Source organism: Trematomus bernacchii, unplaced genomic scaffold, assembly GCF_902827165.1.
Source record: "Trematomus bernacchii unplaced genomic scaffold, fTreBer1.1, whole genome shotgun sequence".
Taxonomy (NCBI): Eukaryota; Metazoa; Chordata; class Actinopteri; order Perciformes; family Nototheniidae; genus Trematomus; species Trematomus bernacchii.
This window is the reverse complement of record NW_022988082.1, coordinates 2,441,420-2,462,962: the sequence shown is the minus strand read 5'-3', so window position 1 is coordinate 2,462,962 and position 21,543 is coordinate 2,441,420. Positions and strand designations below refer to the sequence as shown.

The 21,543-nt window shown below is 43.7% G+C and overlaps 1 protein-coding gene across 1 annotated transcript in view; it reads left to right on the top strand.

Moving 5' to 3' along the window:
• The window catches only part of LOC117474899 (teneurin-3), a 150,758-nt gene that overhangs the window by 72,987 nt on the left and 56,228 nt on the right, over positions 1–21,543 (top strand). Inside the window, exons 3-6 of the mRNA XM_034120925.1 lie at positions 675–794; positions 1,666–1,786; positions 8,369–8,439; positions 10,769–11,056. Coding sequence (XP_033976816.1) covers positions 675–794; positions 1,666–1,786; positions 8,369–8,439; positions 10,769–11,056 — 600 coding nt within the window. The remainder of the gene's footprint in view (positions 1–674; positions 795–1,665; positions 1,787–8,368; positions 8,440–10,768; positions 11,057–21,543) is intronic.

Here is a 21,543-nt window from a genome sequence, read left to right as displayed (position 1 = left end):
TCCATTAAATGTATGACTGAAGAATCTGCTGAAAGAGAGTTGCATCGATGAACCAAATGAAAAGAGACAGACTACACGATGTCTGATCCAACCTGCAAACAATGTTTCCATCTAGCCTGACCCAAAATATGAATCTTTATTTCCACTTTTGTCAACGTTTTTAAGAACACTCTGGACGTGCATTGACGGCATGATGAGTCGTTTTGGTATGTTAACCAGCGGGGCAAACCAAACCACTGAGTGATCACACAGAAACACACACAGTCAACACACTGTAGATAGAGATTTTTTAATCAACTCACCACAGGAGCACATACGGTAAACACCGTATGGTAGTTCTCGTCCTTGATTAATATACACTGATGTCAGGTTAAAGTCACTCTCTGTTTGTGACTTTCCAATTTCCAATCATCATGCATGATGTGTGGAACAAGAGAAGAGATATGAATAAAAGATAGTGAGATATAGGGGATTGAAAAAGAAACACTGAGTGCATGGTGCGTGTATACCCTTGAAGCCGTGCAGTTCACTGAGCACTGGATAAAGCCTTGACTTACTCCTCTGTCTCTGTGTGTGTTTGCAGGTTTAGTCAAACAACCCTGACACTCTGGGAATTCTTCCTATATGTCTCTGTGACCCTTCTGTTGTCCCTGTCTGTCACTCTGTCCCTGCAGCTATACAACAGCATGCCTGTATGTTGGCCAGCAGAACAAGAAGCACGATGGAAGTGAAGGAGCGACGTCCATACTGCTCACTCACCAAGAGCCGCAAGGACAAGGAGGGAGCGTATACTGGTGAGGGCCCCTCATTCAGATAGTCATGTCTTTATTCAATCATCTGTTTAACCACCTGAAACCCCCCAAGCCCTCCTTTAACCAAAGTGTGGAGAACATACAGTGGCCTTCAGGGAAAGGTCCTCTCTAGAGGAAGAGATAAGTATGTCCTCAGAACCTGTAGAAACATGGCACTCAGCGTGCAGACTCTGTGAAGAGGACCTGCTCAATATAAACATATGAACTGCTAGATCTAAGCCAAAGGAAACACGTGGATGCTTAGTTTCAGGAGATGTTACAGCCATAAAAACATAGCTATAAACATATCTGATGATCAATACCTCTCCTTACCTGGTCATTTCAGTACGAAATGTAGCATCTATTTATGAACGCACAGTTTCTTTCACATTTTGTAGTTCTGTATATTAGCATTTTTAAGTAAAATGTGCAAATATGTACATAATGTGCATTGACATTTAATTTAATAATTGCAGTGCATTGCTGCTACCTCTGCTTTTATCACTGCTTTTATTTATTTGTGTCCATTTATATTACTGCAGTGAGTGATGCCAACAGAATGTCGTTATACTTATGTATGATGACAATAAAGATGTTTTGATTTTGAAGTGTAAACATTTTACGGCCAATAAACACACCCAGGTTAGACAAACATATATAAAAACTGGAGCCGTATTCATACTCATCATTCGGAAATGCATGAACATAATGTACTGTAAACACTTGCATATTGAGTATGATTTAAACATTGATAAAGAGTGTTAATAATACTGTCTGGAGGAAGGACCACAATGGGTAAACAATGCGTTTTCTTGATGGCACGTTTTATTCTTGAATATGTATCTCCCTGCTCATGTGTGTGTTTGTGTGCCAGGTTCATCCGGGGACAGTGAAGACTGTGCCATTGGCTCCCAGGGGCTCCGGGTCCCCACCCAGAAGTCCTACTCCTCCAGTGAGACCCTCAAGGCCTTCGACCAGCACCAGGACCAGACCAGGTCAGAACTGGCCTCACTTACATCTGTCTAAACCAATGTCATCACTTTAGCACTAACTGTTTCTTTAAATGAAAATATCTTGAGTAGACTGACAGGGGGGACTTCAGAGGTTTAGTACAGTCTCATCTCTGGCTGTCACTCCAGAGAGGGACTGATAGCTTCACTTGTTCTTCAGCAGGGCGCATTCAAGCTATTTTACCTTCCTATTTAAAATGTCCACAGTTTGAATGTATAAAAGCTATATTTTGCTATGGTGGTTTCTACTTTCGTGAGCTATTATTTATTTCGTGTCAGAAGCACATCCCGGGTATAATGAATATTTTCGAAACATTTGAAACAATGCACAGTTTTAGGTTAGTCAGTAGTTCCTGAGCTACATTATGGATTTAAATGTATTCTATTTGTTGGTGTTAGCTTTTCAGTATGAATAGATGAATATTGTTTTAATATAGTTTAAACTTTTTATTTTTGTTGTACTTTAATGATTGAGCTACATATTATTTGCTCTATTCTCAGTGAATTATCCACCATAAATCAGAGCACATGCTTTGTATGTCACCATAGCAGACCAGCAAAATACATGTGTTTGCCACTTCCATAGGTTCTAGAAAATGAAATCTAAATGAATGTTTTGAATATAATGTTTATTTTACACCATCTGTCTCTTGGCCTCACATGCCATCCCATAAAGGTTTCTCTGTCCTCATCACTGTGTGCCAGACACCCATATGATGAGTTGTTTTGTGTTATTTAACTGTATGTACATAACTGATATAAAAGCAGATGGTACTGATTACACATGTGACCTGGGTAGGTTGTTCCTTTTGAGAAAGTGAATAATCTGTCAGACTGGTGGAATAACTATATGCACGCTGTATACTTTTCCAAAGCGTGTGTACTTAATGAAAGTTAATTACATTGTCATACATAATACAAGTGATTTGATTTCCCTTTGTGGCCTCAACACGTTGGACTAAACTCACTGTTGTTCACCTTTTGCCCTGCTAACGTACATCCATCAGGGCTTTGAGCAAGAAAGAGGTTTTATTAAAGAGTTTTAATTGAGCTGCTCATTAAAGGTTAAACTCCAGATAGGCATGGTTATAGTCAAAGGTGCATCCGGAAAGTATTCATTCCCCTTCACTTTTTCTACATTTTTGTACGTTACAGCCTTATTTCAATTTGGATTAAATTCATTTGTTTTCTCAACATTCTACACACAATACCCCATAATGACAAAGTGAAAAAAGTTTTTAAATAATTGTTGCTAATTAATTAAAAATAAAACACTCAAATATCACATGTGCATAAGTATTCACACCCTTTAATCAATACGTTGTTGAAGCACCTTTGGCAGCAATTACAGCCTCAAGTCTTCTTGAGCATGATGCTACACGCTTGGCACACCTATCTTTGGGCAGTTTCTCCCATTCTTCTTTGCAGATTGTCTCAAGCTCCATCAGCTTGGATGGGGAACGTCGGTGCACAGCCATTTTAAGAGCTCTCCAGAGACATTCACAGACTGGTCCCGAAGCCACTCCTTTGTTATCTCGGCTGTGTGCTTAGGGTCGTTGTCCTGTTGAAAGGTGAACCTTTGCCCCAGTCTGAGGTCCAGAGCACTCTGGAGCAGGTTTTCATCAAGGATCTCTCTGTACATTGCTACATTCATTTTTCCCTTGATCCTGACTAGTCTCCCAGTTCCTGCCGCTGAAAAACATCCCCACAGCATGATGCTGCACCACCATGCTTCACTGTAGGGATGGTGTTGGCCAGGTGATGAGCGGTGCCTGGGTTCCTCCAGACATGATGCTTGGCATTCAGGCCAAAGAGATCCATGTTGGTTTCATCAGACCAGACCATTTGTTTTTCTCATGGTCTGAGAGTACTCTAGGTGCTCCATGGGGGCTTTCATGTGCCTTTTGCTGAGGAGTGGCTTCCTTCTGGCCACTCTACCATAAAGGCCTGATTGGTGGAGTGCTGCACAGATGGTTGTCCTTCTAGAAGGTTCTCCCATCTCCACAGAGGAACACTGGAGCTCTGTCAGAGTGACCATCGGGTTCTTGGCCACCTCTCTGACCAAGGCCCTTCTCCCCCGATGCTCAGTTTGTTTTGGGCAGCAAGCTCTAGGAAGAGCCCTGGTGGTTTCAAACATCTTCCATTTGCAAATGATGGAAACGAGGGGTTACGTATGGTAACCCTTGTTATATAAGCACAGGCGGAGCCCTCTACTGGACTCTATGGGTACTACCCCTTGATCATATCATGCAAGCATTCATCCACTGAGACTTCTATAAACGTAGCCGGCCCCGGGGCGGGCCTACCTGAATGTGCGCGCATCTCACCGTATAAAAGGAGGCCTCGCCTCCTGACTGTCATCCTACACCTCTCTTCAGCGAGCGGCATAGGACCGACAGGGCCCCGAGTAGAGGGCTCCGCCTGTGCTTAGATAACAAGGGTTACCATACATAACCCCCTCGTTATATCTCTCACGCCCTGGACTCTATGGGTGCAGTGGGCGGAGCCCCGATGTATACACGCGCTGTCGTCCAACAACACCGTTCCACCCCACTGCCCCTGACCGGCTTTCTGGTTAGCAGCCGCTGCACCGCACCCTCCTTTACCTCGGTTGTGACCGTGGAGAAGTCTGGGCCGCGGCTGACAGAGCACACTCCGACGCGCTTACCTCGCGAAAAGTGTGCTCGGAAAACAGTGCCCCCCCCGCCCATAGGCAGACGGAGAGAGTCCCCAGCCCCGTATGGGCTCACTGTGCACCACCTCTCCCGAGTCCCAAAGGAGCACGGGGAGAGCGCAAGTGCCCCATGTCCCCCACACTCAGACACTGACCCCGTGCAGAGTGTGTATGGACTATAGTGTGGAGGGCTCTCCCCTCCTGCCCCTAGGCACGCGAGGAGAGCCCTCCAGCCCCGTATGGGCCCAGTGCGCGCTACGTCCCCCGGGACCCCCCAGGGGGCCCGGAAAAACGTAAGCTCATTACGTCCGGGGAGGGGGTCAGATGCCCACTGACCTACAGCCCCCCCCCCCTCCTCACCAGTCCTGTGTTGCCCCAGCAAGCACAGACGATGAGAAAGAGCCAGACATGTCCAAGAGATAAAACTTTATGAAGGGGCCTGGCGTTGACCAAGACGCCGCCGTGCATATATCCTCCACACTCACACCGTTGAATAAGGCTGTCGACACAGCCACAGCCCGTGTCGAGTGTGCACGGACCTCCGCGGGGCAGGCTCTCCCCGCCTGTCCGTAGGCATGTGCAATGCACTCGCAGAGCCATCCTGCCAGGTGTTTCTTGGACAGAGCTTTCCCGGTCACCCCGCCCCCAAAGCACACAAACAGCTGTTCAGTGTGTCTAAAGGCAGCCATGCACTCCACATAACATGCTAGCGCACGCACCGGGCAGAGGAGGTGCAGTTTAGCTTCCCTGGCTCCACTATGGGGTGGAAGACTAAAGCCCCCTAACTGAATAGCCCTCGACCTGAACGTACTCCTTAGGCTCTTGGGCACAAAGGAGGGGTTCGGCCTGAGTGTTGCCCCGCTCTGGTCACCCCGGATCAACAAGCAACTTGGGTGAATAACTCCGTCAGACAAACCACCCTGTCTCAGCCTGTCCCTCTCAGGAGCCAAGCCTGGAGAGGTTGGCCCAGAGTGGGTAACGCCCCGATTGCACCTGCCTCTTGAGACATCGCCCCCCAGAACTGGGGAATCACCCAGGGCTGGCCCACCTTCATCTGTGTCATCTCTGAGTACCACGGTGCCCCGACGCGATCCGGAGCCACTAGGATGACTGACAGACGTTCTCGCCTCACTCTCCCCAGGAGAGGGAGAATGACACGCAGCGGTGGAAAGGCGTGGAGCAGCTTTCTTGGCCATGGCTCGTGTGCGAACGCGTCCACCCCCAAGGGCGGATCGTCGCTCTGAGCCATGGAGAACCACAGGGCACAGTGGCTGTTGCGCCGGCTGGCGAACAGGTCCACTTCTGCTTTCCCGAACTGGGCCCAGATCTGCTTCACCACCTCCGGGTGAAGCGCCCACTCGCCTGGCATGGGGCCGCCCCTCGACATGAGGTCGGCCCCCCTGTTCTCCAGTCCCGGGATGTGGAGGGCTCTCAGAGACAACACCACCTCTGAAGCCCATAACCACAGTTTCTCCGCTGTGGTCAACAAGGCGGCGGAGCAGACTCCGCCCTGCCTGTTGATGTATGCCACTGTGGTGCTGTTGTCGCTCCTGACCATTACATGTCTCCCCTGAATTAAGGGTTTGAAATGCTGGAGGACCAACACTACTGCCCGTAGCTCTAGGAGGTTGCTGTGCCGTGTTTCTGTTAGAGACCAGCGCCCACCTCTAGCTCTCTTCAGGCAGGTCCCTCCACATCCTGTTCTGGATGTGTCCGTGAACACTGTGATGTAGGAGGTCACCCGTCCCAGTGGAGACCCCCTCCGGAGGTGATCCAGGGACCCCCAGAACCGGAGGTTGCCCTCCACTGAGGGGGGGATGGTCACCAGACGTCGTGTGTGCCTCTTGGGATCTAAACGCAGACTGGAGAACCACCTCTGCAGGCGGCGCATATGCAGTAACCCGAGCAGGACCACAACGTGAGCAGCCACCATGAGACCCAGAGTCTGCATGACAGTTTAAGCTGTCACTGTTGCCCCCTGTCGCAGTCTGCGAACCGCCCGAAGCAGGGACGCGCGTCTGCTCTCTGACAGGTGGCGCATAGCCCGCCTGCATCAAGCACCACTCCCAAATACAACGCCTGTTGGTGAGGTATGGGGGTGCTCTTTTTCCAATTGATCGCAAAGCCCAACTTGGTTAGGTGTAGGATCAATTGGGCTGTGCAAAACATTGCCCATTCCCTGGACCTGGCCATGACTATGAGGTCGTCCAGATAAAAGAAAACTCTCATGCCATCGGCGCGCAGTGGTTGGAGCGCAGTGGCCACACATTTGCTGAACGTGCGTGGGGATAGGGAGTAGCCGAACGGTAATCTGTTGTACTCGTAGGCTATCCCCTGGAAGGCAAAACGCAGATACTTTCTGTGCTCTGGAGCAATTTCTACATGAAAGTACGCGTCTTTCAGGTCGATGGTGGTGAACCAATCGCCCGGATGCACTTGCCCCAGTAACTGTTGTATAGTTAACATGCGGAATTTTCTGCAGGCAATGTGCCGATTCAGGCTGCGGAGATCTAGAATAGGTCTGACTTCCCCTGTCTTCTTGGGAACCAGGAGGTACATGGAATAAAGACCCTTTTCTCTGTGCTGAGGGTGCACGACAGACACCGCCTGTTTTTGCACCAGGGCCTGAATCTCTGCTGAGAGGAAACCCATCTCCTCCTGGGATGACAGATTTACCTCTCGTATGCCTTTGAATGGAGGCGGGATGCTGCAAAACTGGAGTGAATAACCCTGTTTCAGCGTCCTGTCCATCCACTTTGTTAACACACAACTGAGTTTCCATTCCCCATAACACTGTGTTAGGGGACAAGCCCTCAGCTGCGGGGCCCCAGCTATGAAGCTGTGATACTCCCTGGTGACCCGTTCCGCCGCAAAACTCCCCGTGAAGGGAAGTTCTGCCCATGGAGGGATTTTTTACTGATGTCCCTGAACGTACCGCCGCGCGCTAATGTCCCCTGTACCCCTACGGTAAACTGCATTAATCGGAGTCTTTACTCTAGGCGTAGTGTGTACCCTGACATTTGTTCTGGGAATGTCATTTTCGAGCCTGAGACCTGAAAAACAGGCTCAGGGCTTAACAGGTTGAAAACGTTTTCTATTTGTCATTATGGGGTATTGTGTGTGGAATGTTGAGGAAAAAAATAATTTAATCCATTTTGAAATAAGGCTGTAACAAAATGTGAAAAAAGTTAAGGGGTATGAATACTTTCCGGATGCACTGTATGTACTGTCGTTGAGCATGTGCAGTGCTTATTTTTGACAAGCTGTCTTGATTGACACCTGATTGTAATTTGAACTAATTTGGGACCAATGAACTCAACAAAAAGGCAGTGCTGTAATGTAACCAAGTACCTTTACTCAAGTAGGCCTACTGTACTTAATTAAAAAATAGGTACCTTTGCTTTGCTTGAGTATTTTCACATTTGCTACTTTATAATTTTACTCCATAACATTTGTTTTACATATTCAGTTACTAGTTACTTTGCAGATTTTTGTTATTAATAACAATTATAAATCAACACATTCTAATATAATATTATTGGTTAAGCTACCCAGAAGTATATAGAGTAATTGAAATAAACCCTACTTTAGCAAGTGCAATATTGAAGTGATGAACACATTAATGCTCAAATAATTTTAATAAAATAATTGAATGGCCATTTTGCTCGAAGAGTACATCTACTTTTGGTACTTCAAGTATTTTTTAATGCTCATACTTTTCTTACTTTTACCTAAGTACAATTTTGAAAGCAGGACTTTTACTTGTAACTGAGTATTTTACTGAGTACTTCTCCCACCTCTGACAGAAGGAGCAACAGAGTTGCAGTGAGTGCTCTCTGATGACTGTCCTTTATATTAACCCCACTGAGGACATTTGTCTCTGGGTGTGGCAGGTTACTGTACGGGACGACCAAGGGATACAAGGACATGGTTCACCGTGAACAGGATGACTATCAGAGACAAGGTGAGACACACACACACACACACGCACACACACACACACACACACACACACACACACACACTTATGCTCTCCTTGCACACTAACGGCACGCTTTACCAGGTGATCTACCAAGGCCCCCCAGGTCTCAAGTTGTGTGTAAGAAAGAAAGAAAATGTAGGAAAAGATATATGACGTCAAAAGGAAAAATGCTTAACCACAGAGCACATTCATTGTTCTCCAGCTCCAATTAACGCAACGTCAATATTTGGAAATGAAAAAAATCATAATTACTCAATCATCTTATCTCCTGCGTTTTCACTGCTGGTCTAATTGGAGCTCGTTTAAAATGAATATAACTTTTAATTGAACGGCAGCACTCTTCATCTCTTGTTGTGCCATTAATTACAGATAGCTTTTATAATTTCCCTTTTCATTTGCTGATTAAAGATGAAGAGGCACACACTGAGATTTTACAGATCATTTATTTGATTTATTTTATTATATTTTAAAAGATTAACACACCCTATTTGTTATTTGATTTGATACCATTTCCATTTGATTTGTAAGACTTAGTCCTGATGACTTATAACATTTGTGTAAAGAAACGTAACATTTATTTAAACAACCATTAGTAATTTTGTTATTTTTCAGGTTGTCTGTTATGTCTTATAAAAGCATGTTCCATGATAAGCATATCATGTCTAGAATGTATATCATGTAATTAAAGGGATCACCATTAACTCAGGACACTATATGAATATTGGAGTTAAAGTGTTACAATAGTCTCTAGTTGTCTGTGAGTACAGAAATGCTGACCTTTTGAAAGATACAAGATATATGTTATGCAATTGTCTTTTCTTTTATGTTACACAGTAAGATTTATTCATTTTAATATGTTATTATTTTTACATTATTTAGATCTGGGCAAAGATAATGTACCTGTATTTTGTACAAATGATAAAATATATTAAAAATGTAAATTCTCAAGTGATTTTCACTCCCTTCACAGTTGATATCTGAGTTTCTCCAGGCTGAATCCTCTCATTGTCTGTCTCTTGTCCTGTAATGACTGAATAGGATGTGTAGTGGATCTAGTCGGAAAGTATTCACCGTCTGCTTTTGCTTCTGGCTATCGGCTCTTGTTTTACAAGTAGCGTCTTTTTAAATGTATTTTTTGGATTTAAGATTATAATGGTGTCCTGCCTGAAAGCACTGCTGTGTTTTTTTCAGTCTTATGAGCAGGTTGAAGGGTTGTGTTCTCTGAGACAGAGTGAGTGTAAGTCAGGGTGTGTTTCTTTTCTAAACTAACACCCAGACTTCTTTGTTACTCACACGTTGTGTTGGTTTCGCCATATTATAAAGTCAATCATCTCCAAGGATACACTTCATATACAATTATTATCATCATGCACAATAAAAAAAGGCCGCTTTGGCCTTATGCATTATGCTACCTAAAGAAAATAAATCTAACTGAGATTTTGGTGCATTCCTGTAGTTCGTTTTGAATTAGCAGCAGGAATGTAAGCTGCTCCAACAAAAACAATGGTGTATTACCTGATAGAAAGTATTGCCTTAATATGCTTGACATTACAAATCAACATCAGGGAAACATTGTGCATTATCTTTGACTTTGTTTGACCCTTTCACCCCACCAGAGTCCTGCACTCTGTCTTGAGGTCTGCTTCTCACATCACATTTCATTTGGCTGGCGCTTTATCCAAAGCAACTTACAATAACAACAAACTCCGAACAACAAGGAAGGCTATATTCACTTCTCTATATTCAGATATATTCACTTCAAGCTAGACATACCATTGTACGTGCTGGTGAATTAGTTACAAGGCCTAAATTAACAAATACAACAACTTGACCCAAGAGATGTGATCACGACGATTAATCAATTATTATATCAACAGTGTTAAATGAGAGCAATTTTAATGATTGATTAATCCAAGTAATTTATCCGAATATCTTTGGTTTACAGATAGCTGGTCTGAGAAAAATAGCAGTAATAGAAAGTAAAAGACAAGGACCTGAAAACATGATAAGGTTCATTTCATTTAAACAACGTACAATCAATGAAAACAAATGTTCTTCAGCTTAGACAATGTGATGTTTTCAGAAACTTAAATCTGAGGGTGATTTTATGTGCAAATTATAATTTTATTATTATAGGGGGCGTCTAAGAGATTTTTCTTTTTATTCACCTTTGGGAAGTTTTCACAGGCCTCTTTTCAAAATAGCAATAATTTAAATATAACTATGTACATTTAAATAGCAGACAGTCTGCATATAATATGTTATATACATATTAACATTTGAATACCGTAGTAAAATCTCTCTGTTTCAGGTCAGCACTTCAGCCTCCGTCAGCTGGGGATCTGCGAGCCCCCGTCGCGCCGCGGCCTGGCCTTCTGCTCCGAGATGGGCCTCCCCCACCGCGGCTTCTCCGTTGGTACGGTCCAGGACCTGGACACCGACAGCCAGGCTGTGATGTCCCCGGAGCGCGCCATGCGTCTGTGGGGCCGCGGGGGTCTGGGGAAGTCATCCGGGAGGAGTTCCTGTCTGTCCAGCCGCTCCAACTCCGTGCTGACTCTGACCGACACGGAGCACGAGAACAAGTCCGACAGCGACACCGGTAGGCCGCTCACTTCCTCTCTGATGGGCTCTCTCCCTCTCTGTGCTCCAACGCTCTCTCTACACATGTTCTACGTATCTGTTCCTGCCATAGCATTCTCACTGAACACAGCCTGTCTTGGTGCTGTGACTCCTGCGTGCGTGCGTGTGTGTGTGCGTGTGTGTGTGTGTGAACTGGTGAACCTTGATTAGTGATTCAGAGGCAAATTGTAAAGCGCTTTGTCAGGTAAGGTTGGAAAGAGCTTTGTAAGAGAAGTATTTTTACAAAAATGTTCAATGACAGGATGTTTTACTTTGGAGAGTATAATGTCGTTCGCTAGGCTGGTGGGTCTAACAAAAAAAGAATCTGATTTGAACAGCCATGTCACTAAGGCTTATAAGAACATAGGTTATTTAGGGATATGCATTTGAGATTTAGCCCTGCAGCAGATTAAATATATTTATTGTTCAGCAGGTCTCTCTCCTCAAACACCGATTTCTCCATGTTCAAACCTCTCCTTTAAGAAGTGCTGTTATTGTGTGATGTATGTTGTGTGTTATAAATGGTGTGTCATTTTCTACTTGTAATAATAATGTTATAACAACAAGGTGGAGAACAATGTGGAAGTGTCCCATGTATATTTTCCACCCTCCCCCCCGCCCGCTCCGTGTCCTTTCTGCTGCTGGGAATTGGAGCTGGAGGCTGGGGCAGAAGTTGGGGGGCCGGGGGGACATAAAGAATGTCCTGCTAATTAATTTAATTAATGATGACAATTTAGCTGAGTAGTCATTTGTTTTGTTTTTTACCTTTTTGTGTCCCTGTGTGAGTTTCAGGGTTACTGCTCACTGGCATGCATGTAAGCACAGACATGTGTGTGTGCAAATATCTTTGTAAATGAGTTATTTGTCAGCACGTGTGTGTGTGTGTGTGTGTGTGTGTGTGTGTGTGTGTGCGTGTGTATCCTCAATGTACTTCTCCTTAACAGGTGTGAATTTAATATTTAATAAAGGACTTGTTTTTGATTGTGTGACACACAAATCTACAGTATTTTCATTAAGCCGTAAATACGCACACACGGTGGGTTTTCATTAAGAGATGTGATGTTGTAATTAACAGTGAGATAATGTGCTGAGTCATTATATTTTCTATATTAAGTTTGATAATGTTTTTATTAAATGGCATTACGCCGTGGATGTCAGTGCTCCAGAGGATACACTTCCCCTCTCTAAAAGTGAGTAGTCGTCAAGTTTTCAAAGGCTAATTGTGTAATTTAAAATGCAGCTGTGTGTGTGTGTGTGTGTGTGTGTGTGTGTGTGTGTGTGTGTGTGTCTGTGTGTGTGTGTGTGTGTGTGTGTGTGTGTGTGTGTGTGTGCGTGTGCGTGTGCGTGTGTGTGCGGGTGCATGGGTGTGTGTGTTGAAGTGGTCATTTTCCAACACACACAGTTACTTGTGGGTTCTGACCATTTTTGTATCAGTTGTGATTTGGTGTCTGACTGTGGTGGCCGAATGGTTATTGATGTACTGATTAACCTTAATAAAGGGGAGCCACTCAAAAACGTTTGGAGGACAAAGCATGGTGTATTGGAGCAGACTTGTAGGACTTCTTAGTTTTTTTATTAAGGCGCAATAACGGTCATATTAGTGTGCATCTCACAGTGTGTGTGTGTGTGTGTGTGTGTGTGTGTGTGTGTGTGTGTGTGTGTGTGTGTGTGTGTGTGTGTGTGTGTGTGTGTGTGTGTGTGTGTGTGTGTGTGTGTGTGTGTGTGTGTGTGTGTGTGTGTGTGTGTGTGTGTGTGTGTGTGTGTTCTCAAAGAGAGTAGGGACTCATGGATAAAAAACCTTGTGAAGATGGTTATTAAACGTATGAATTTCATGAAAGATAATACAACACTGAAGCTATTGCTCTACCATTTGAAGCCATCGATAAACCTCAGGAGACCCTCTGCATGAGCATCATCAGTCAGAATAAGAACGGCCTCATCAAAGTTTATGTATAGGTCTCTTTTTTTCCAGGAGCCTTCGATTGCAAGAACCTGGTTGCAGGTTTCATTCCATTGTTTTACTCTAGTTTATAATCTCCAAACATTTATTTTTTTCAAGAAAGTGTTCTGTGATGGCCCACATCTATCGGAGTGAAGACTGAAGGTTGTAATGTCACTGATTGGACAAACACAAGCCCTGAGAAAGTTTTATTTAATTGATATAACTTGTGTAGAAAATGTTTCTCTAAAACAAGTAAATATAACAAGCTGGCTAAAGAGAGATGACTTAAGGCCCTGACACACCAGGCAGTCACCAGAGAACTCGCTGACGCCGACTGTTGCGTCGCCGTGTTCTCCTGCGTCTTGGCCATGTGTCGCACTGGAACACACTGCAAAGACTTCAGCCGAGCACGTACGAACTGCGCATGCGTGAGTGGCAATAACTCTGCTTACCAGCAGGCGGCGGTAGTGTGTATTCGTCATTCAAAAGAGGCAACAACCGGAAGACAGAGAAGAAGAACAGACTGCGTGATATAAACAAACAACAAATAGCGTGTGCGTTCCATTATCACTCTCGTCCATCGAAAACATGTTTCGTGCGGTACTGGAGCTATCAGCCATTGGAGTGTTGCTTGTGGAAGATATTCTCAAGCAACCGTTTCGCTTCTCATGCACTGATTCGCTAGCTGAACAGCCAATCAGAGTGATTTCTTTGTCCGACTGCCTGTGGCCGACGCACGCCCGATTCAACATGTTGAATCCGTGCGTCTGCCATGAAAGGCCAAATAAGGCGTGTCACGGCCGACGGTGCGGGACACACCAAATTGAGTTTGGGCGACAGGGCACGCTTCGTCGTCCGACTAACGAAAACGGACGATTTCGGCCTGGTGTGTCAGGGCCTTTAGAAAGAGACCCAGACCTGCTTCCTAGTGATGACAAGAACAAATATTTACATTTACATTTGAGTTTTGGTAGTACCAAGTACACTACAGATGGTCAGCTTATTTTATATTGATTTGGACATATACCATGTTTTGGAAATCCAATCCAAGCTATCAGAAAATGAAAAGCAGCCTTCAAAACATATTCAGCTTATTATTTATGACCTTGTAATTGTTATGATCATGATATAGTATTACTTAAAAGTATGCCCTGTGTTGGAAGTAAATATTATAAAATAAATTCATTCCGCTGGGGTATAGTGTGTCAGCCTCCATCGCTGCTTCACCTGGTGGACAGACCGTTGCAACTGATTTCCAGAAATAGCTCCTAAACAGCTTGGGCCTGCCTTCACTACCTCATGGCTGGGGGGGGCAAGGAACTATCTAGGAGGGAGGGGCCATTGTTAGTGGCTTTATCTGTTAAACATTGACATGTCATTAAAGGGCCCATGTCATGCTTTTCCGGTTATTACCCGTCCCCTTGTGTGTTATGAAGGTTTTTATGCATGTAAACGGTGTGCAGAGTCAAAACCCTCAAAGTACCCCTGTAGCGAGTAAAACTCTAACACAGAAAATACCTCCCCAAAACGCCTCGTTGGAGATACGTCATTGTCCATTTGATTCTTCCATTTCGTTCCGGGTACGGCATGATATCATGCCGTACCCGGAACGAAATGGACCAATCCGTGGAGCCGTTACGTTACGTCCGCGGAGCCGTTGCGTTAAGCCCCCGCTGATTAGTCCAAAATTTACCAATCCACGGACTTCCTCACACACACACACACACTCTATGTGCAGGCAGCTCTGCTGTGCTGATTTCTCCTCCCTGGCTGCAGGCTGATAACAGACAGTTGGGATCGCGGCGAAATTCTCTCTGCAGACCCATTCTCACAGCGTTTATCAACCTTTTTCTTACTCACCCCAGCCAGAGCTTTAAGGTCTGCTGACCAGCTGCTGCTGGTAGTGCCCAAGACCAGGCTTAAAACCCGAGGGCACCGAGCCTTCGCAGCAGCTGGCCCTAGGCTCTGGAACACTCTGCCCCTCCATGTGAGGTCGGCCCAGACCCTAGGGGTTTTTAAATCTACACTAAAAACACACTTCTTCTCTCTGGCCTTCTAGTTAGAGCGGAGCAAGACTCCTGACTTTTCCTTGTGTTTTTTTTTATTTTATTTTTTTTATATATATCTGTTGTAATTTATTGTCTTTGTGATTGTAGTAATGTGTTTTTATTACATGTACAGCACTTTGGCTCGACCAAAAATCGCTTTTAAATGTGCTTTATAAATAAAACTTGATTTGATTTGATTTGATTACTCAATATCAAGCCACACTTATTGTTTTTACTTCGGCTGTGAGTTTGTGTGTGCTCAGGATGAGTTTGGCTGTGTTTCGCTATGTATCGCTAAACAAGGAAACAACACCTCCACGGAGCTCAGCGCGATTCACAACGTCCCGACCAATCAGAGCACACTGTGCTCACAGGGAGGGTGGGGGCTGGAGCTTTTGGAGCTACAACGAGCCGTTAAAGGCAGAGAGTGAAATTCAGTGAATACACGTAGTTTACAGAGATGCTGTATGAGAAACCAATGTGAGTTTGGAAAAATGCACAATATAAATCTATTCTAGTAGACCTCAACAATGGAATTATGATTAGTGGAAATGGCCATGACATGGGCCCTTTAAATGAATACATGTTTTCCTTTAATGGTTTGCTGGGGGGGGGAAAGGACACACCAAATCATGCAGTAGAACAAAAACAGTTGGGTGTATATGTTATTTTAAAAGTAGCTTTTATCAGCGAAACAGATCGAGTCCTGATTGTGTGAATGCAGGGCTGTACCCGAATATCCGAATAATCGGTCGTTGGCCTACTATTCAGTTTTCAATTTCGTTATTCGTTTTTTTTTTTTATAAACGTTATAGACTTAGGTCGCATTCACACCAGTCTTGTATAGTCCGGTTGAATCGAACCCTGGTGCGTTTAGCCGCTTCGTGCGGTTCGTTTGGGTTGGTGTGAACACAGTCCGAGACCTCTGAAGTGAACTAAACAACCGGACTCTGGTCCGCTTAAAAGAGGTGGTCTCGGACCACTTGCTAGTGAACTCTGGAGCGGATCATCGCTGGTGTGAACACAGTCCGCACCAAAACATAGGAAGCGTAGTATTTACGAGTCCGTCTTCAAAATCTTTAGCGAAAGAATGAAGTGTTGAACAGTGTTGTGTAAAGTAAAAATGCTCCGTCAACTATTCATAAAAGTCAGAGCCACCTGTCGTCGGTGAAACACCCTCCTTACTGCAGAACGTCTCTCATATGGGTTATGTTTTTTATCGCACGTTGTCTGATTGTATAATCATATGCGCCGTTGCAGAGTCTGTTGATATGCTGTCCAGATTAACAGCAGCATGAAAATAACCCGCCGATGCCCCATTGCGGAGGCTACGGTAGAAATTGCCGGGATTTGCCTTTTTACACCCCCCCTTAATGTCTGACCAATTGTTGAACAACATTTCCGTGCACATGAGTTGTGTTCAATTCAATTCAATTCAAAACCTTTATTTATCCAGGTGAAATCCCATTGAGATCAATTATCTCTTTTTCAAGGGAGACCTGCAGCAGTAGGTTCCACATGAAGACATAAAAACATAAACAACAGAACAACAAAAGGACATCATACAGCAAATATTACAGGGATTACAATTTACATATCTATCCACATGTACAGGTACCAACAGCATCTGATTGTGTAGCATCCAACCGAGCTTTAAAAACATGTAGTGGTACCAGATTGGTAATTTTCCATTCTTTTTGCAGACTGTTCCAAGTTAGTGGAGCTGCACATCTAAAAGCTTTCTTCCCTAAGACAGTCCTAGCACTTGACACATTTAATAAAACCACAGCATGCGATCTCAGGCAATAACTACTTTCAATTCGCCGAGAGATCAGAGAGCAGATATAAGAAGGTAGTTTATCCAACATGGCTTTGTAAATGAACATGTACCAGTGACTGAGCCTCCGTACAGTAAGTGATGGCAAAACCGCCTTGGTATACAGTGTACAGTGATGCGTAAGTGCTTTACAATTTGTCACAAATCTCAGTGCACTGTGATACGCAGCATCTAACTTGCTCAGGCAATGGGCAGGTGCATTCATATATAACAAATCACCATAGTCCAGCACAGGTCAAAAGGTCACAGAGCCTTTTCCTGGCCTCAAGCGAGAAACAGGACTTGTTTCTGTAAAAGAAACCTAGCCTAACCCTCAGTTTTTAAAGCAGGTTATTTACATGAAATTTAAAAGTGAGACAGTCATCAAGCCAGATACCCAGGTATTTGTAACAGGCAACCACTTCAAGTTGTATTCCTTGCATAGTTACAATATCCAAAGCAGTCTCTGGTGTATTTGTAGCTTTAGAAAAGAGCATTACTTTGGTTTTATCCACATTTAAAAGAAGCTTAAGCTTAAGGTCGAGGGACCTGCACAGTACATAACGGTATCGTCCGCATAAAAATGTAAGGTTGCTCCTTCGACATTTTCACCTAAACTATTAATATAGATAGAGAATAATAGCGGACCTAAAACAGAACCTTGAGGAACACCATTAGTGATGTTTAACCATTCAGAAGACAGCCCATCAAACTTAACACATTGGGACCTTTCAGAGAGGTAGTTCACAAACCACCCTACTGCATGGCTGGATATGCCAATACTGACCAGCCTCTGCTTTAAGATGCGATGATCGACGGTATCAAACGCTTTGGAAAGGTCAATAAATAGAGCTGCACAACTCTGCTTATTATCTAAAATACTCGTAATATCATTCACCACTTTCATTGTGGCAGTGATGGTGCTAAGTTGCTTTCTGAAGCCTGACTGATGTTTAGACAGGATGTCATTGTTACATAAAAATACCTTTACCTGTTCACTCACTAGGCTTTCAAGAACCTTGGCCAGAACTAACTTGTTTAAAGTTTATAGTCCGTTTGAATTTTGCCTGTGTGAACGCAAACTTCTGAAAAATGAAGGTTCCCCCCCCCGCATGCACCGAATATTCGCTGCTGATTACTACCGAATATCCGGAGCCCGAAAAATGGTATTCGGGACAGCCCTATAATGCATTGTAACAGTTTATTAAGGCTGGAGTAGTGGTGAGTATCCTCATCAAACAGCCATACAGACTGAAGCCTATATATTTGCGTAATCGTATGGGGGGGGGGACTCACCTTCAGCTCTTCTCTGTGCTCCTCTCTTTCTCAGTGGGGCTGATAGTCAACTCATTGTACTGTAAAGCAGAGGATACATCCCTTGATACTGAGCCTGGGTCACAGAGTGTGTGTGCACGTGCACGTGTTGGTGTTAGTACAGTAACTTAAACCAACTTCTGTGATTCTACCTGCGGCTTTGTTGTAAGAGGAAGCAACAGATACAACAGATAACAGGTAGGGCAAGAAGAATGGGAGAAGAGAGGAAAACACCAGGGAGGAGGAGAGGAAAAGGGGTGAGGAGATAGTAATTGAAACGAGAGGGGAGAATAAAGGCAGAGCAGAGAACGAGAGAAGCCTCTGCATTGTTTGTTCTCCTGAGAGGAAATATTAGAACAGAGACGTCTGGCTGGCTCCCCGGTTGACACAGAAACACACACTCACACACAGGCAGATGTAAACACTTTTGTGGTGTTGAACCCTTGGGTGCCCAGCTGCTGCTCGCACAGTTACTTGATATTGGTGATGTGAACCACAGGGACAGAAAAGGAGGATACATTTACATTTTCTGTCGTAAACTAACTGAAACTGCTGTGTCTGTCTCCAAAGAATGACTTGTGAGTTCTTGTGTAAAATATGTGTTACACATATATTATACAATTGCTGCTGGTACAACATCCAGCAGATGTGAACGGAATATATAAAATGACAACATGATTGAACCTTGGACATATGTAACTTTGCCCAGAGATTCAATATGTATATCTTAGGTGACCTCCCCTGCCCAATCTCTTCAGTCTAAACGTGTACTCTGTGCAGGAGTGTGTTCACGGTGTGTGAAAAGAGCAACGTAGAATTGATGAACCGGCATGGTGAGGAAGACTGTGTGATGGAAAGAGAGAACGGGGAGGGGGAGGTAGACAGGCGGAGAGAGAGGAAGAGAGTAGCTCGTCTTTGTTAACCAGATTACTTTACTACGTGTCAACAAAACACTTAATCCATTTGTCTTTCCTAAGCTGCTTAACATCCTAACCTTAGTTGTTATACACACAAACACACCATCACAAGGCAGTTAGAGAACATTCAGTATGTCTTTGCATTCATTAGTAAAGTACAGGTTCTTTAATGCAAAAATGACCCAGAATCCAGATGTGATGGGTTTCAAACTAAGAAGCTCAACCAGAACATGATCTCACACTTTTTGATCTGATGTTTGAGACCTATAGTTGTCTTTCCTAATGTTTCTTTTTATGTCAATTCATGCACGTGTGATATCTTTTTTTTTTCCACAATACCATAGAGGCTGCATATGGACAGGTGTGAGGGTTTATTATGTATGATCCCATGTACACTAATGGCCAAACATGCTCCCCCAACACCTAACGCTCCTGTTGCTGAATGACAGCCAATCCCTGCAGCCATGTCCCTTTGTTCTCACCGTATTACCATTAGTACATCTCAGCCTGTGTCTCTGGACACAGGTCGGCGGGATCTTTAGAAATCATCACATTGTCTGAAACACCATGGCCACAGCTGATTGGCTCTATCAGGCTTTATAAAATAATGATCTATATATAGACTTTTGTCAGAACGATAGTGTCAGACCTTTTTTAATTGTCAGTAAAACAAACACCTTGATTCATATTTGTCTGACATTGAAAACATCTTGTCCATTTAATAATAGTTATTATTATTATTGTTGTTAATATTATTATTTACCAATTTGCTTGATTAAATGCCATGATTGATGTAAACTTTTGGAAACAAATGACACAACTCATATATGTCATAAATCTGCATTTGTGTAGAATATGTATTATAGTTATTACTTTTGGTATTGCAACATAATGTTGGAAGATGTGTCCTATTCTCTCACAGGGATGTTCTTCTGTGTGTGTGTGTGTGTGTGTGTGTGTGTGTGTGTGTGTGTGTGTGTGTGTGTGTGTGTGTGTGTGTGTGTGTGTGTGTGTGTGTGTGTGTGTGTGTGTGTGTGTGTGTGTGTGTGTGTGTGTGTGTGTGTGTGTGTGTGTGTGTGTTTGTTGTAGTGGTGCCTACAATTCTATGTGCTGTTTAGCATAATGTGTATCCCTTAAAATATTAATATTGCAGGCTTATTAAACTATACATCAGAGAGAACTACCACAGCGTTCGTATGCTTATGATATATTTGCTCATGCTGTTGCAGCAGGACTCCATATATATGATATTTATCAGAACACACACTCACACACACACACACACACACACACACACACACACACACACACACACACACACACACACACACAGAGGATGGTGGAGGAAGAGACAACAGATCTGCCAGTGCTGCAGACAGATCGCTGCAATAACCAGCTGCATATGTTAGAATAGAGAGATGATACATGCACGTTCACCAGCATGCATTCAAAGACCCTTTCTGACTTTTATACTGCAGTATTGATACATAGATTATATTGCTGCTTATGTTCTTTCTCAGCTGTGCGCTATGGTCAATACCAAACAGTCTTGAGGAATAAATAATGTATCATATGTCTCCTCACAGTGAGAAGGCTCACATTCACACCTATTGAACCTAATATTTGTATTTAAACTTAACATTATCGCTTTCAACTAACCTAATACCGTTATTAAGTAATTATGTTGATATAATAATGCATTTCATTAAAGTCAATCTTTACATTTAAAAAAACAAAAACATAGACAATTACATACACACAAAACACACACACAAAACACACACAGTCGCACACACACTCGCACACACATAACACACACACACACAAACAGAAAACACACACATAACACACTCAGCCCTGGTGCCAGTCATATTCAATAGCAATCTAGTGCTGACCAGAGAAATCAATGAATGACAGACTAACTGACTAGAGGGTTTAACTTTGGCGCCGCTTACATGGAGAAGACACTTCATTCCATCAAGTGGCTAACATTAAATCATTAACCATACACAATACCCCCCTCACTCCTCCCTCCTCCCCTCAACGGCTCCATCCTCATATCCTCTCTTCCCTCCTTTTGCTCCTTTGTATTCACATTTCTTCTGTGTTAGTCTCTGTTAAAATATGTTTAAAACACAGTTCCTATTTTATAATTGACACAGAATTAGTTCAGTTAAAACAGGCAAGATGATTCAGCATAATGTAAGAATGCCACTATTTGAAGTAATAATACGTCTTTCAGGGAAATATGCAAATACTCACTTGATTTGAGCTCATTTTGAGAGCTGTGTAAATTATAACATTTATTGCGTACCAACAGTCATAATGCCACAGAGCAGCAACAAGTCTTCTATCCTCCTTCCCTTCCCTCACCTCCTCTCTCCTCCCTACCTCCTCCCTTTACTCCTCAGAACCCATTTAGGCACAATC